The following is a 16,066-nucleotide window of genomic DNA, read 5'->3' as shown; positions in this document are numbered from 1 at the left end:
AAGTGGAGTAGGAGGGAACAAAGAAAAGTGCAGATCATAGTCTGCAAGATGATTGAAAAGGGGCAAGGAAGAGAAGGTCAAAAGGTTAAAAGAAAGAGTTGCAAAGGAAACAGAAATGAGCAGAGAGGGAGGTCCCAGGATCTCCCTCAACTTTGTGGAACCCAAAGATAGTTCTGTACAGACCAGGGGGAAAGGGAGCAGCTTACCTCATGAGGAATGTAATCAGGAGGCAGTTTACTCAGCATATCTTCAGATAATCTATAAACAATGGCTTCCCGGGTCTCTCCCACTCCCCCTCCACTCTCTTTGGGTTGAATGTTGGTAATTGTTTCAAGAACAGCAGAAGCAGTGTTACTCTGATACCTGATAAAAGAATGAACTGTTCAGAATGTAGCAGGGAAACGTACATTCAGAGATAATTATTAGAGCTAAAATGAACTGATGCAATCACTTCAAGCCAGAGAAAAAGGAGGGGGGTGGAAAAGAAATTTTACCATCAGCCCACAGGAATTAAAAAAAATAGAGATTCATTCTGCCTTCTAACTACTGCCTCCTAACAAGACAGAGAACATTACGGAAGTGAAAGCTTCTCTATCTTCAGGGAAAGAGATTCCACAAATGTCCTTGGCAGTCCAAAGCAGTACTGCCTAATTTTACTTGTCACTAATCTGCAAACCTCATGCTGGACAATCAACACACCTCCTTTTATTCTCTCCCACTTAAAGACTGGTCATAAGAATCTATAATTATAGGGCAATTTATTAGAACAAAAAGAATCACTCATATTTCCTCTGTGAATTACAAATTATTAAAATTTCTTTGCTTTTTTTCTGTTTTGTCTTCTCACTTCCCACTGATTTAATCATTTCCAGAGTAATCTATTGGCATCCATCTGCTCCACCTGCTTAAAAATCCCACCCATTTTTAAAATCTATGTATCCAAATAAGATTTACTATGTACCAGGCACTGAGCTGGGTGCTAGAATATAGTGGTGAACAGGTCCCCGCCTTTCTCTGTCTAGTGGAAGAGGGGTGTATTTGTCAATACCAGTGTAATACTTGATGCGGAGGAACAGAATAGGATGCATTAAAAGAGAATAGTCTGTCTTTGTCTTTCCCTTTCTTTTTTTCTCTCTATATCTCTTCTAGGTAAACCAGATGCTCTGAAGGGCACAAACCTAGTTTTTGTCTTGAAATGGCTGGGCCTGGACACACAGATGGTGTGTGTACATGAGTGTGAGAGTCAGGAGGATATTAAATCCCCTACTGTTATTGTTCTGCATTGTACTATTGTACTATTGCTGTATTGCTTTCAATTTTTCCCTTTTGGTCTGTTAGTATTTGCTTTATATATTTAGGTGCTTCTAAGTTGGGTGTACAAATATTTATCAATGTTACATCTTCTTGTCAAATTGGCCCCTTTATCATTATGTAATGATATTTGTCTTTTATTACAGTCTTTGTTTGAAATTTTATTTTGTCTGATATAACTAACCAAGTTTTCTTTAAGTTTCCACTTGCATAAAACATTACTTTTTGTTCCTTCGCTTGCAGTCTCTATGCGTCCTTTCACTTGAAGTGTGTTTCTTAAGGCAGCATATAGATGGGTCTTTATAAAAAATCCATTCAGCTACTCTATGTCTTTTGATTGGAGAATTTAGCCCACTTACATTTGAAGTAATTATTGATAGTTATGTACTTATTGTTATTTTGTTAAATTTTTTCTGATTGTTTTGTAGTTCTTTCCTGTTCCTTTTCTCTTCTCCTGCTCACTTCTCTTGTGGTTTGATGACTTTCTGTAGTGTTGTGTTTAGATTCCTTTCCCATTATCTTTTGTGTATAGACTTTTGCTTTCTTACCATGAGGCTCACATATATAACAGCCTATTAATATGAAAGTCTATTTTATGTTGACAGCCAATAACTAAACAGGCCTTTTTAACAGGAGGACTGAGGTTGTGTTTTAGTGTGCTGTGTGTGCCATGTTTTGTGGGGGGCGGCCTATTAAGAACTGTCCTTCTAATTGTTTCAGTCATGTGGGGCCCAGAAATACAAGTGCCCCTGGCCACCAGAGCCAGGCATGTAAGGAATGTCCTCTGTGTGGGCTGCACATGTCTGCTGGCTTTAGCAGGGATATGGGAAGAAGTGGGGCTGGGATGGCCTACTAGCTTTAGCAGGGTCACAGGAGAGCACTGGAGTTGGAATACCCCTACTGGCACTAGTAAGGCCAACCAGGGTCACCAACACTAGCAAGAATCCCAACAGGTCCCACCCCTCTAGCAGATGCCTTACGATTAGCAGGTGACTCTCCTTCACATATGGTCTAAGTGCTTTTCAAACTGCTGCTTTTGCTCTGAATCAAGGGGTTAGTGAGTCTGCACATAAGCCCTGTTCTTAATTCCCTATAGCCCTTTGGGTCTTCTAGACATAAGCCCCACTGTTTTTCAAAGCCAGAAGTTTTGGGGTTTGTCTTTTTGGTACAGGTCCCAGTGGCTGGAACACCTGATGTGGGGCACAAACTCCTGGCTTCCCAAGGAGAATCTCTGTATTTATGAGATCCCTCCCAATTATATGTCATTGAGCCAGGGGTGGGGGTTTGGGTGAGACAACATCTCTGCTTCTCCTACTCATCTTGATGTAGTTCTTTCATGTTTCATTGTGGAGCAGCTACTCAGTTTTCAGGTCTTTTTAAAGAAGGAATTGCTTCATATGTAGCTCTAGATTTGGTGTCTTTGTGGGAAGAAGTTAGTTCAAGATCTTCCTATGATATTATCTTGAACTGCATCTTCCTGTGAATTCTATCTATCTATCATCTCTCTATCTATCATCTATCTATTTAGAAAAAGAGAGAGAGCAGGGAAGGAGCAGAGAGAAAGGGAGAGAGAATCCCATGCAGGCTCCATGCAGACCCAACATGGGGCTCAATCCCATGACCCTGGGATCATGACCTGAGCCAAAATCAAGAGTCAGACACTCAACTTACTATACCACCCAGGTGCCCCACCCTAATAGTTCTTAATTCACTAGGTTTGTTACATTAATCAACATTCATTTATATCACCTATGTGAGTTTAAAAATCTCAAGCCAAAAATTTATTTTAAGGTATTTTCAGGAAGTTCTAAGTGGCAGCTGGTTAAACCAAACACACACCTGTCCTGGAATAATGTGCCTACAAACAGGTCTCAAAGAATCCAACAGTTAATTTCCAACAAACATGAGTTCATAATCAAAAGTTAAAAAACCCATGAAGAAACGAAACAAGAATTTTTATTAGGAGCAAGAGCCAGTAGAAACAACAGAAAGGAAGAAACAGACCTGCAAAGATCACAGATAATAAATTTTCAGATGCATGTTACAAAGATGTTTTTACTATATCAAAGAATAAAAAAGGATAACTGATATTGCCTGTACGTTAACTTACTTGAATTTAAATAAAAATTTAAAAAGAAAAAAAAGATGATTTAAAATATAAGGATGAAACAGGAGACTCTAAACATGAATAGCATATTTGAAAAAGAGCCAAATAAAACCTCTGGAAATTTAAAAAATATATAAAAATTGAAAACCTTCATTAGTTTTTTATTGCTGCCATAACAGATTACCACTAAATAAGAGTCTTAAAACAACATAAATTTTAAAAAACATAAATTAATTATCTTATAGTTCTTCAGTTAATAAATCTGACATCGGTCTCACTGGGCTAAAATCAAACTGTCAGCATGACTGAGTTTCTTTTTGTAGACTGTTGGGGAAGATCCATTTCCTTGTTCATTTGAGTTGCTGGAAGAATTCACTTTCCTACTGAGGTCCCCAATTGCTAGCTGTCAGGTGAAGGCCCTTCCCAGCTTCTAGTGGTCATCTGCATTCTTTGGCTCATGGCCCTCTTTCTACATCTTCAAAGATCACAGTGGCAGGTAAAGTTCCTTTCTTGCCTTGAATCTTTCCCCCTGCTTCCATTTCATCTCTCTGACCCACTCTTCTGCCTCCTTCTCCCACTTTTAAGGCTCATTTGATTAAATTGAGCCTTTGATAACCTATAATAAAATCCCCATCTCAAGTCCTTACCCTTAAGAATATCTGTAAAATCCTTTGTGCCACATAAGGTAACATACATACAGATTCTGGGGATTAGGATGTGGCTATCTTTGGGGTTCATTATTCTGCCCACCATAACAGTTAACAATGAGTCAAACAGCAGATTAGATTCTAACAAAGAGTTAGGAAACCAGTAAATAGATGTGAGGACATTATCTAGAATGCTGCAGAGGGGAAAACAAACAGGAAGTAGAAAGAGAAGTTAAGAGACATAGGATAGAAGGACAAGTTCCAACATACATCTCAGTCAAGTTTCAGAAAGATGGAAGAGAGAGAATAAAAAAGAGATAATAAGGGATAGAATAATGACTGAGAATCGATGAAAGAGTTAAATCCTCAAGTTCAGGAAATTCAATCCCCCTAAGTAGGATGAACAAACAAACAAACAAATAAATAGAAATCATATGTAGACCTATCACAATGAAACTATAAAATACCCAAAACAAAGTGAATAGCTTAAAACCAACCAGAGAGAAAAAAGATTATCTAGAAAGGAATGACTGATGGACAATCCTCAACAACAGCAATGGAAGCCAGAAGAAAATGGAATAGTGTGTTGCATATGTTAGGATAAAATAACTATAAAACAAGAATTGTATACAAGGAAAATTATCTTTCAAGAATGAATGTAACACAAAAGATTTAAACAGACATTTCACCAAAAAAGCCTTTATTAGTGGCCAATAAACACATGAAAAGATGCTCATTGTTTATTGGAAAAATGCAAATTAATGTCAAGCTGAGCTAGAACTTCAGACTTACAAGAATGGTTATAACAAAAAAGAGATAAATAAGTGTTGGCAAGAATCAAAGAAACTTGAACCCTCATACATTGTTGGAGGTTATTTAAAATGGTGCAGCCACTTTGGAAAGCAATCTAGTAGTTTCTTAAAATGTTAAGAATAGATTAACCGTATTATCTATTAATTATATTTCGAGTTATCTATTCAAGAGAAGCGAAAAGATATATCTACACAAAGACTTGTACATGAATGTTCATAGCAGCAAAAAATGGAAACAACCCAAATGTTCATCAGCCTCTAAGTAGATAAACAAAATGTGGTATTTTCATACATTGGAATATTGTTTGACAATAAAAGCAATGAAGTACTGATACATGCTACAACATGGGTGAACTGCAAAAACATTATACTAAGTGAAAGAATCCATCCACCAAAGACCACGTAGTGTAAGATTCCAGTTACAGGAAATGCCCAGGAAGGCAAATCTATAGAGACAGAAAGTAAATTAGTAGTTGCCTAAGGCTGGGGAGGTAGTAAGAGTTGATTACAAATGGACATGAGCATTTTTTAAAACTTTTTTTTAATGTTTTATTTATTTTTGATACAGAGAGAGCCAGAGCGTAAGAGGAGGAGGGGCAGAGAGAGAAGGAGACACAGAACTGGAAGCAGGCTCCAGGCTCTGAGCTAGCTGTCAGTACAGAGCCTGACGCGGGGCTCAACCCACAAACGTGAGATCTGACCTGAGCCAAAGCCAGAGGCTTAACCCACTGAGCCACCCAGGCACCCCAGGACATGAGCATTTTTTTGAGGGGTAAGGGAAATAGTCTAAAATTAGCTGGTGGTGATAGTCACACAAGTCTGTAAACTTAACAAAAATAATTGAACTGATCACTTAAAATGAATCAATTTATGACAGGCAAATCTTAAGCAATAAGACTTTTTTTAAAGGAAGGCAAAGTAAGACATTGAAGGAAATTCTAAAGGATATACTTCAGAAAAGATGGTTATTCTGGGGGAAGGTTTCAGGTAGTAAAGACTTGTCAGTGCATGGGCAAATCTAAACAATCACTGTGGCATAAACCTAATTATATTTTTAATTGTGGGTTTATTAAAAAAAAGATAAGATTAAAATACTGAAATGCCAGGAGGGGAGTAACTATAGTTAAAGTTACCTAAGAAATTTTCATATTGAGAGGAGAATAAAGATACTAATTTTTAAAAAAATTTTAATGTTTATTTTTGACAGAGAGAGAGAAACAGAGTGCAAGCAGGGGAGGGGCAGAGAGAGGAGGAGATACAGAATCGGAAGCAGGCTCCAGGCTTTGAGCTGTCAGCACAGAGCCTGACACCAGGCTTGAACCCATGAACTGTGAGATCGTGATCTTAGCCAAAGTTGGATGTGTAATTGACTGAGCCACCCAAGCACCCCAAGATACTAATTTTTACACTTAATTAATAATGGAAATAATATATAACTTCCAAACTAGCACAGAGGTAAAAGTAGAATTTAAAAAATTCATATTCAGCAAGAAGTCAAAGACAAGGAAGATAGAGCAAAATATAGAAATGGTGGTGCAAAAACAAGCAACATTTTATATTTTATACACATGTTATAAATACTCTTGTCTTTATTTAACATTTAATTAATCAGTTTTCTTTTAAAAAAATAACAAGTGTACAAAGATATATGTACAAGACTGTTGGTAATGGTATTTATTGCTATAGGTAAAGCCATATAACAATCTATACAGCCAGTAAAAATGTGATGTAGCTCTGTGTTCATTGGTAAGGTGAGGTTATTGGATTGAGATTATTGAATGAAATAGCATGGTACATTCTATTTAATGGCTAATACTCCATTGTATATATATGCCTCATCAATCAATAGTCACTTAGGTTGTTTCTATATCTTGGCTATTATAAATAATGCTGCAATTAACATTATTACTCAGCCATAAAAAAGAATGAGATCTTGCCATTTGTGATTAACATGGATGGACCTACAGGGTATTATGCTAAGTGAAAGAAGTCAGAGGGAGAAAGACAAATACCATATTTCTCTTATATGTGGAATCTAAAACACAACACAACAAAACAAAAAAGCAGAAACTGATGCATGAAAACAGAGAACAAACTGGTGGTTGCCAGAGCAGAGGGGGCTGGGATGATGGGCAAATTGGGTAACGGGGAGTGGAAGGTACAGGTTTCCAGTTATGGAATAAATAAGTCACAAGGATGAAAGGTAGAGCATGTGAATATAGTCAGTAGGACTGTGATAGTGTTGCATGATGACAACTTGTAGCTACCCTTGTGGTGAGCAAGGCATGATGTATAGAGTTGTCAGATCACTATGTTGTATACTTGGAACTAATATAACATTGTGTGTCAACTACACTTGGATAAAAAAATAGCGTGTTACAAAAACATAATTTTCTGTTATTAACATTGGGCATATAAGCATAGAAAAGATCTGGAAGGGTATTTTGATAGTGGGATTTTTGTATGATGAGCTTGTGCTGTGATTATTACTTTCTGCTTTCTATTTTCTGTATTGTTTGGCTTTCTCAGGAAGAAAGTATGATTTTTCATAATAAAGAGTATTAAGACCATTTTCATTTTGAAAATGAGAAAAATAAGCCCTAGATGCAAAGCCCCCTAAGGACTCAACAGAGATGAATCGGTGACAAATGTTTGAAGTTCATTGAAACACATCTTACAAATCCCTAGTAATCTTTTTGCCCTACCAGAAAGGCCCCCTTCTACTTTTCCTCACAGCATATGGAAACTAAGAATTACACCTTTCTCTTTTTCATCTCAGTGTGAATTGTGCAAATTTTCTCACTGAGGAGCTACTGCTAAAATTACCAAGGCTTCTTTGCTTGTGAAAAAGCCACATTTTGTGTCAACAGAGGGGATTCTATTCAGCTAGCCTTTAGTTCAATTAGGAAATCAGCCGAAGAGTGGAAGAAAGGCTGTGTCTTCAGAATTTTCTTTTTTTTTAATTTTTAAAATGTTTATTTATTTTTGAGAGAGGGAGAGAGAGACAGAGTGTAAGTAGGAGAGGAGCAGAAAGAGAGGGAGATGTATAATCTGAAGCAAGCTCCAGGTTCTGAGCTGTTGGCACAGAACTCAATGAGGGGCTCAACCTCATGGACCACCAGATCATGACCTGAGTCGAAGTTGGATGCTTAACCAACTGAGCCACCCAGGTGTCACAGAATTTTCATTTAATTAGTAGGTAGAATACTGCATCTGGTCCCAAATGTGCATATCCTAATAACTGCATCCTTTCCAAAAGTCATGGCTAAGGTAAATACATTGGCCACTATGCTCTATGAGCTGGACTTTCAGTCAGATACAGTGATTATGAGGGTCCTTTGCCAAACCCAGCGAATGTTTGTAACCCAACCAGAGTTGGGGTGTTAACTCCATATTACCTTTAAACATAGGAGTTTCACACTAAGGACCAATAAGGTAAAAGCTGATGTTTAATAAAATTAAATGAAAACTGATTTTGTACAATTGTATACAGAATTTTCAATTTATCTTTTATTATTTTTTGGTGAGAAGCCTACACTCAGCTGTTGGGGTTCTATAATATCCCCAAGGACATTCATTTAAAAAGTTGAAAGATGACCACACCAGGCATACACAAAAGTGAACATATATGTAGGTAATGAAACATTTTAGTAAAATGGGACAAAAGGCACTTGCAACTCATTCCTGAATTTTGAAGTATGGTGCTATCCCAGGTTTTAAAAGTCATATAAAGTATAATAAAGATACAAATAACTCTTAAGGGGAAAACCTATGAAAATAGCTGATGTGACAACAAAATGAAGTATCAAAAGTCAAGGATCCATGTGTTATTCTACACAGTTCTCAGAAATGTAAATTTTATGTGATTTATATTCTAGCAGTAGATCTTTTCTAGCATTAGATACAGTAAAGATAGACAATTCGGGCACATTGCTGTGTAGGTATCACTGTCGCTGTCTTACTGAGGTAAGTCTGGATAACATGAAACCTCTGACTTTATCATAATCTCCTTTTATCCACATTCCGCTGACTCCCAGGGCTCCCTGTTAGCTAAATCAAACAATTTCAAAGCCCAATTCATTGTTTCCATCCTCCCTTAGCCCCAGTCTGTCCCATCTCCTTCAACAACATCAATGCCTTCACCCAACTGCTGACCTACAAACTTCCGAGATAGTCCCCTCCTGATGCCACTCTCCAGCTCTTCTTGGTTTCCAAGCTCTATTCCCAAATCACTTCTAGCATCCATCTAGAAATTTCCATCATCTTCATGGTGCCCCAAATCTTGGAAAGCCAGTCTCTGCATGTGCATCAGCCTCACGGTTAGGCTGCTCCTTTCTTGAATCCCCTCTCTACCATGCTCTAGGCTTGGTTGGACTTGGTTCCCACACACAGCACGTGCACACTTGGACATCTTCATACTCTTCCTTGGACTCCTCCTCCATGTATATGCCCTAATATATGCATTTTAATTTTTTAAAATTATATGTATTTAAGGCATACAACTTGATGACTCTATGTATGTATACGCCCCTACTGCCCATTATCTTCCTCTTTCCTTGCGCTCTTTCTTATCCCCAGTGCTACAGTCCTTTCCTTCCTACTCCTTCCCTCCGTTGAGAACTCCTGCACATTCACTGAGTCACAGCTCAGAGGTAGCCTCTCTCAATAGCTTACTTTAATCCCTCAGCTGCAATTTATTGCTCCTTCGCCTTTGTTCTCATAGCATAGTATGTGTGTGTGTGTGTGTGTGTGTGTGTGTGTGTGTGTGTTATAATCCTGATTTTAGAGTCATATTGTATTACATAACCATTTGCCACTCATTTATTTTCCCTAATACATGATAAGCTCCAAGGGCAAGGATCGCATTTTACTAATCTCTGTATCCTGAGTTGGCTACCACCTAAGTTCTCAATAAATATTTGTTTGTTGAATTCAGACCAATTGGCTTCACTCTTATTAAACCTCAAATGTAAAGGAGAGCAATTCTCCAATATTGAAAGGGCATGAATTTAATTTTTTGTTTCTCCTTATGGTAAAAATATAGTAAATTATCATTATCACTATTTATCTACTTACTTTCTGGCACCTTTTGACATACAAAGGAAAACATATATAAATTATATGCTCTCAAAACACAGGAGAATCAGAAAGACATCATTTGAGGGTAAAGAAAGTCTGTTTTTAGGATGATATTTAGGCACAGATCTTTAAAGGTTAAAGAGAATAAAACCATGGTAAATTTCCATTCACACAACAAAAATCAGAGTTCATTCTTTGTACCTGTTCTACCTCCAAATAAAAGAGGGGACAGACCCCTATATCTGGGATCCTCAGGAGCTCTTGGCTCACCTCCAGCTTATTGCCTCTTTGGAAACACAATCTGCACCAGAGGCTGAATGCCAACAGTGGACCCCTTTGCAGACATAACCATCATGCTCTTGGCCAGCGCTGGCCATGTTCACCAGTGCTTCAGGGAGGGGCAAATGGATATGCTCCTAGATCTCCCAGGAAGTCATTTTCTTGGTGGGTGATTTTATTTTTTTTTATGAGGTGATCGGAAAATAATCTTCAGAATATGGATGTGGGGAAGAAGCCCAGAAAAGCTGACCCATTTTGTATAAAAGCTAGACAAGATCTCCAGATCACCTCCCGACCAGATATTTCATTAGGCGCAGAACACCAGGGCTGTACGATTCACATTTCTTTATCCACAATGTGATTTTATGTTTGCAGAGCTAGGAAAGGCAGAAGCCTAGTTAGCTGCTATTATGAAGAATTGCAAATATCTCTATATGCCTCAAAAACCTTTCAGGCTTTCAGGAAAACAGTCCCCACAAATATTCTGATTAGAATGAGAACTATAACACTCCAAGAGCTTTGGTTCCAAGTTACTTCTAGAAGAAAATTTTTCTTTGGAATAAGTATGGGAAGAAGCTCATATTGGTCTTGTAGCTTGGTGGTTTGGGGCAATTGTCCAGGTCACCTCTGTTGGGTGGTAGTCAGGGTCTAGGCTAATAAAAATGCAAAACAAATGCAAAACAGAACTGTCTATAAATAAGCAATTAACCATCGAATGAGATACTAGTGCACTATCACATCCAAATCAGCCTACATTTATATATATCTTTGCATATGAGAAAACAATGAACATACATTTTTAATAAAAATCTGAAACTCAAACTTCAGCTAATGCTAAAAGGAATACAATTAAATTCACCCTGCATAGAAATGAATATAAAAGTTGTAATAAGACATTTGATAAATTTCAGAAGGTAGAAAAATATGCATAATCGTTAATGAGAAAAAGAGCGAAAATAAATAACAGTTTCTGACATTGAAATAGTTGAATTTGCAGAGTCCTTGGTAGCTTATAAATCTAGATAATAAAATGTGAATAAACTATGCATTTTTATGGTTTCTGTCGCCAAGGTATCTAAACTCTTGGGAGAGATTTTACTTATTTTAAAGCATTTATTCAGCTGTATTTCCCACCCACCCTCCTCAGGGATTTTGCATTCTTAAGGAAGAGAAAGACTCATGATCTCCTTTTGCAAATTTCTCTCTTCTCTCAAATTTGTGGAGGCTAACTTCAGATCTACTTTTGCAAATCTCTCTCTTCTCTCAAATTTGTGGATGCTAACTTCAGAGTGCAGATTCTATAAGCAGGGACATAGAGTTCCCCACCATGGCCCAATGACAGCTCATGAGCATATCTGGAAGAGTAATGTTGAATAGGGTGCACAATCAGATAAACTAATAGGGATTCTTCTAGCTGGGGACATTCACACAGAGTATCTCACAGCACCTTGGAAAGTCCACTGCCTTCTTGTGCCTTCAAGTGCTATTTCTATACAAACACTTTGAAACTTCTCACCTGGGCTCCAATCCATGTTTCTTCCCCACTCAGATACATGCCTTTGTCTTTCCTAATTCCACACACCCAATCAGGACTCTACCACGCCCCCTCAAATGCTCTCCTGTTTCAAACTCCACCACCGTCCCAGCTATCAGATCAAAAATGTCAAGGGAAGCTTCGATTCCTTCTTTCATTTCACACAGAACTTGGAAAGTCACTTCTTGCTGGAATGGGAAGTGTCATTAGGAGACCAAGGGTAGGTTTCAGCTGAGAAGCTTCATTTGCTATTGTTTACTGCCTCCTGCTGGCTGGTGAGGGAACAGTGAGGGGTTGGAGTGTAGCCCTCCAGGAAGTTCTGCTCAAATGTCTATAACTCCAGACACCACATATTTCAGAGAGCCCAGAGGGAAGAAGAATCAAACCTAGGTCAAAGCTTATCCAGAGACTAAGAAAGTGACCAAATGCAGAGCTACACAACACTTCCTACTATGTGAGCAGGAACCAAAAATGGACCATGGTCCCTGGGAGGAGGAGGAGAGGTGTGGGTGGTGAAGAGCCTAGGGCAGACCAGGTGGGAAGTTAAGAATGAAGAGAGATCAGGGGAGGAGGGCCACAGGTCTTACAGGTCAACTAGTTGTCTAGAAGATTTAAGGAAGAGGCCCAGCAGTTTCTACCTGACCTCACTCAGTGTGATGAGAGACTGCATGATCCTGACACTTGGTTTTGGGACAAGACAGCACCTATAGCATTCCTGCCAGTGATGGCATGTAAGTCTTCAGACAGAGTGGTAAAGAGAGTTGTCAAAAGACACAGAAGGCTCACTGTGCTCTCTACCCCTTAGGTAGCAGTAATGAATGGATGAAAACTACACAAGATTCTCTCTCCTCACTAAATCCCACCAGTCCCCATCAGGACTTGGCCTGTAGCTTCTCTCTACCTTCTCTATCCTGTCATCATCCCTCCTCTCCGCCTCCGTCAACCCACATCCAGGCTTATCCTTAGGGTCTCCAAGATGGTCTCAGTCTAAATAGCCCCCAGATATAGGGAAACATACTCAATTTCACTCAGAATAAGGGACAACAAATTAAAACTATGCCAAGATGCCATTTCTCACTTGTCATATTGGTGAAAATTCAAAAGCATCTCTCATACTCTATTGATGAGTCTGTGAAGAAAGGTTCTCATCATATTGTTGGTGAGAGTGAACAACCCTATGGAAGGGGGTTTGGCAATATCCACAAAGTCCTGTTATAGCAACCCTACTTACAGCAAATTGTCCTAAAAACACATCTCCAACCACATGAAAAACCAGAACCCCGAGATCATTAATTGAGGAATTATTTGGGGTAGCATAATATTGGAAACAACCTAAATGCCCACCCATAGGAGAATGGATGAACAAACTATGATACATGTTAACAGTGGAAGAGCATGCAACTGTAAAAAAAAAATAGTGAGGAAGACATGGAAACCTAGGATGGAGTGATTACAGGATACTCATCTTTAATTAGAGGACAAGGCACAAAATTATATGTATAGTATGATGACTTTATTTAAGAAAAGAAGATAATAAGAATATATGTATATCTATGTATGAGCAAAAAGAAACAGGGAAGGTAACCAGAAATGAATGCATTTGCTTGCCCATAAAGGAAGGGGGAAATGGGTTGGAAGGGTGTGAGAATACCTTATTATGTAGTTGTGACTTTCAAGCCATGTCCATGTTTCACACATTCAAAACACCCAACAAAGATGGACAAAAACTTAATGTAGTATGAACAGGAACAAGTGAATGTACCTCTCTACCTAACTGATAGCATAATCACAAAGAAAAACAAAACTAATCTGAGTCACTTTTGAGTATAGTACCCTGTACAGCCTCAGCGGGATGTATTCTAGGGACAAAAAGAACTGAAAAGAAATCTTGACCTTCACTTAATACATTTGTTATTGGTAGTGGCATTGGTGGAGTGATTTGGAGCAAATGAGTAAATATATTGAACTTCCTGGGAACCAGAGCTCTTACCATGGGAGAAAGGAGATTTTAATATTGAAATGAGGGAAGACAAGGAAGAGAGGTGAAGTGTACAGTTGGAATTGGAATTATTAGTGTTAGCTCATGATGTTTTTAAAAGTTCTTATTTCTTAGCTCTGTCTATTGAGGGGGTTACAAGCACACGTGCGCACGCGTGCACATACACACACACACACAGAAATAGATGTGGTCACATACGGATGTAACTGTAGATATATAAATATACAAAGATATAAACAAAGAGAAAAGGCAAATGGCACAAAATATCAATAATTGGTGACTCTGGGTGAAGGGCCTATAGTGTTGATTGTATCGCAACTTTTCTGAGAATCTGTAACAGTTCAAAAAAAAAGTCAAGGGGGAAAAATAGTTTATCTCTACCATTGCCTCCCATTTGGATTACATTTTAGTTCTTCTTCTTCTTCTTTTTCTTCTTCTTCTTCTTCTTCTTCTTCTTCTTCTTCTTCTTCCTCTTCCTCTTCCTCTTCCTCTTCCTCTTCCTCCTCCTCTTCCTCTTCCTCTTCCTCTTCCTCCTCCCCTTCTTCTTCTTCTTCTTCTTCTTCTTCTTCTTCTTCTTCTTCTTCTTCTTCTTCTTCAACATTTATTTATTTTTGAGAGAGCACAAAGACACAAAATATGAAGCAGGCTCCAGGCTCTGAGCTGTAAGCAGAGAGCCTGATGTGAGGCTTGAACCCACAAACTGTGAGATCATGACCCAAGCCAAAGTCAGATGCTTAGCTGAGCCCCCAAGCACCCCTGGACCTTCTCTAGCTCTGGTTTATCTTTCTTGAGAGCTGATGGCCCAAACTGGTACAGTCATATGAGTAGGTCAGGATGAGATGATTTCAACCTTGCTTTAACATATTCCTTGGCAGAATCCTATACAGCACCCAATAGGATCCGATTCTCTAGGAACTAGCTGTCAGTGACTCCTTGGACTCTTGCCAAGGATGAAATCAAAGTCCAGTGTCCTCATTTGTGAGCCGCTTCAATTACTAATTGACAATCTCTGTTTTTCTGCCCATTCACATGAACTCACGAGCAATTTTGATAGACCATTCCCATTCATTAGATTCTTCACAAGCCAGAGAAATTTAGTACTGCTGGCAAATTCAACAAATATTTCCTGAGCATCGGGCACTGCTTAGCACTCGAGATACAGCAGTAAAAATAAACAAAAGTTTCAGACATGATGGTGCTTATGTTTAATGATGGTAGATAGATGATAGCAAGTATAAATAAGTAAATACGGAGTATGTCCGTTGGTGATACAATCTAAAGAAAAAAGCAGCAACGAGGAGATAGTCTGGGGTGAGGGCTGGGGAGTGGTCTGCAATTTTTAAATAGGGCAGCCAGGGAAGATATCATTGGAAAGGCAACATTAAAGGCCTGAGGAGGTGAAAAGATGAGCCATGATGATATCTGCGGGAAGGACGTTCTGATAAGTGCAAGTAACCCAGAGGGGGAGCCATCTAGCCTGAGTAACAGGAAGCTAGCAGGAGCTAGAGCTGAGCAGCGAGTGAGGGGGAGGGTAGAGGAGGCCAGCCTCCTGGGGGCAGGTGGTCTTACTGGGCCTTGCAGGTCACCTGTAGGTCACTGTCTGCCTTTGACCTTGACATGGAGTGAGACAGGAGGGTTAGAAGGGTTCTGAACAGAGAAGTGTCATAGTCTGCTTCAGGTTTATGTTTCAGCTAAAGCAAAACTATTTCTCCGTGTTCTTTTTTTCACATCGTGTCTGAGTTGATTCCAAATGGATCCCTGAGGAATCCTTTTTACTTCTTCACCTCTTTCCTATCTCCAGCTAACTTATGAAAGCCTCTTCAAATAACAGCTAGAGTCATCACCAAAGAGCCATCATGGTTCCATCACAGGATCTGAAGAGAGTGTTAGCCATTCGTGGCTCTTCTGGGTCATGCCCACATCTCTGAAGATGAAAAGTAGCAATGAGGGAGATCGGAGGGTCTGGAGAGGTTAGAATTTGTATGGGTGACAAAGAGCCAGGACGCCAAGCCTCATGCAAGGAATGAAGTATAGATTCAGGGGCAGAGAGACAGTGCAGTGGGAGCCAGCTGGGACTCCAGGGACACTGGGCAAGGGCAGAGAACCAGAAGGTGGGAAATGTCTGTGTCCCTTCGAGGAGTTGTTAAAGTTGCAATGAGACCTTGAGGGTGTCATGCTAAGCGAAATAAGTCATGCAGAGAAGGATAGATACCATATGTTTGCACTCATAGGTCTAACAGGAAACTTTCAGAATGATCTAGCTTCAAGAAAAGCAAGCAGTTAGTAGTGCTTAAGAAA

At 39.0% G+C, this 16,066-nt stretch overlaps 1 protein-coding gene across 1 annotated transcript in view; it reads right to left on the bottom strand.

Moving 5' to 3' along the window:
• The window catches only part of DNAH8 (dynein axonemal heavy chain 8), a 323,365-nt gene that overhangs the window by 21,039 nt on the left and 286,260 nt on the right, over positions 1–16,066 (bottom strand). The window contains exon 87 of the mRNA XM_029943168.1: positions 207–363. Within this exon, the coding sequence (XP_029799028.1) occupies positions 207–363 (157 nt within the window). The remainder of the gene's footprint in view (positions 1–206; positions 364–16,066) is intronic.

The sequence above is a fragment of the Suricata suricatta genome, chromosome 7 (genome assembly GCF_006229205.1).
Source record: "Suricata suricatta isolate VVHF042 chromosome 7, meerkat_22Aug2017_6uvM2_HiC, whole genome shotgun sequence".
Lineage (NCBI taxonomy): Eukaryota > Metazoa > Chordata > Mammalia > Carnivora > Herpestidae > Suricata > Suricata suricatta.
Note: the sequence above shows the minus strand (reverse complement) of the source record. Positions and strands in the feature narration are given on the sequence as shown.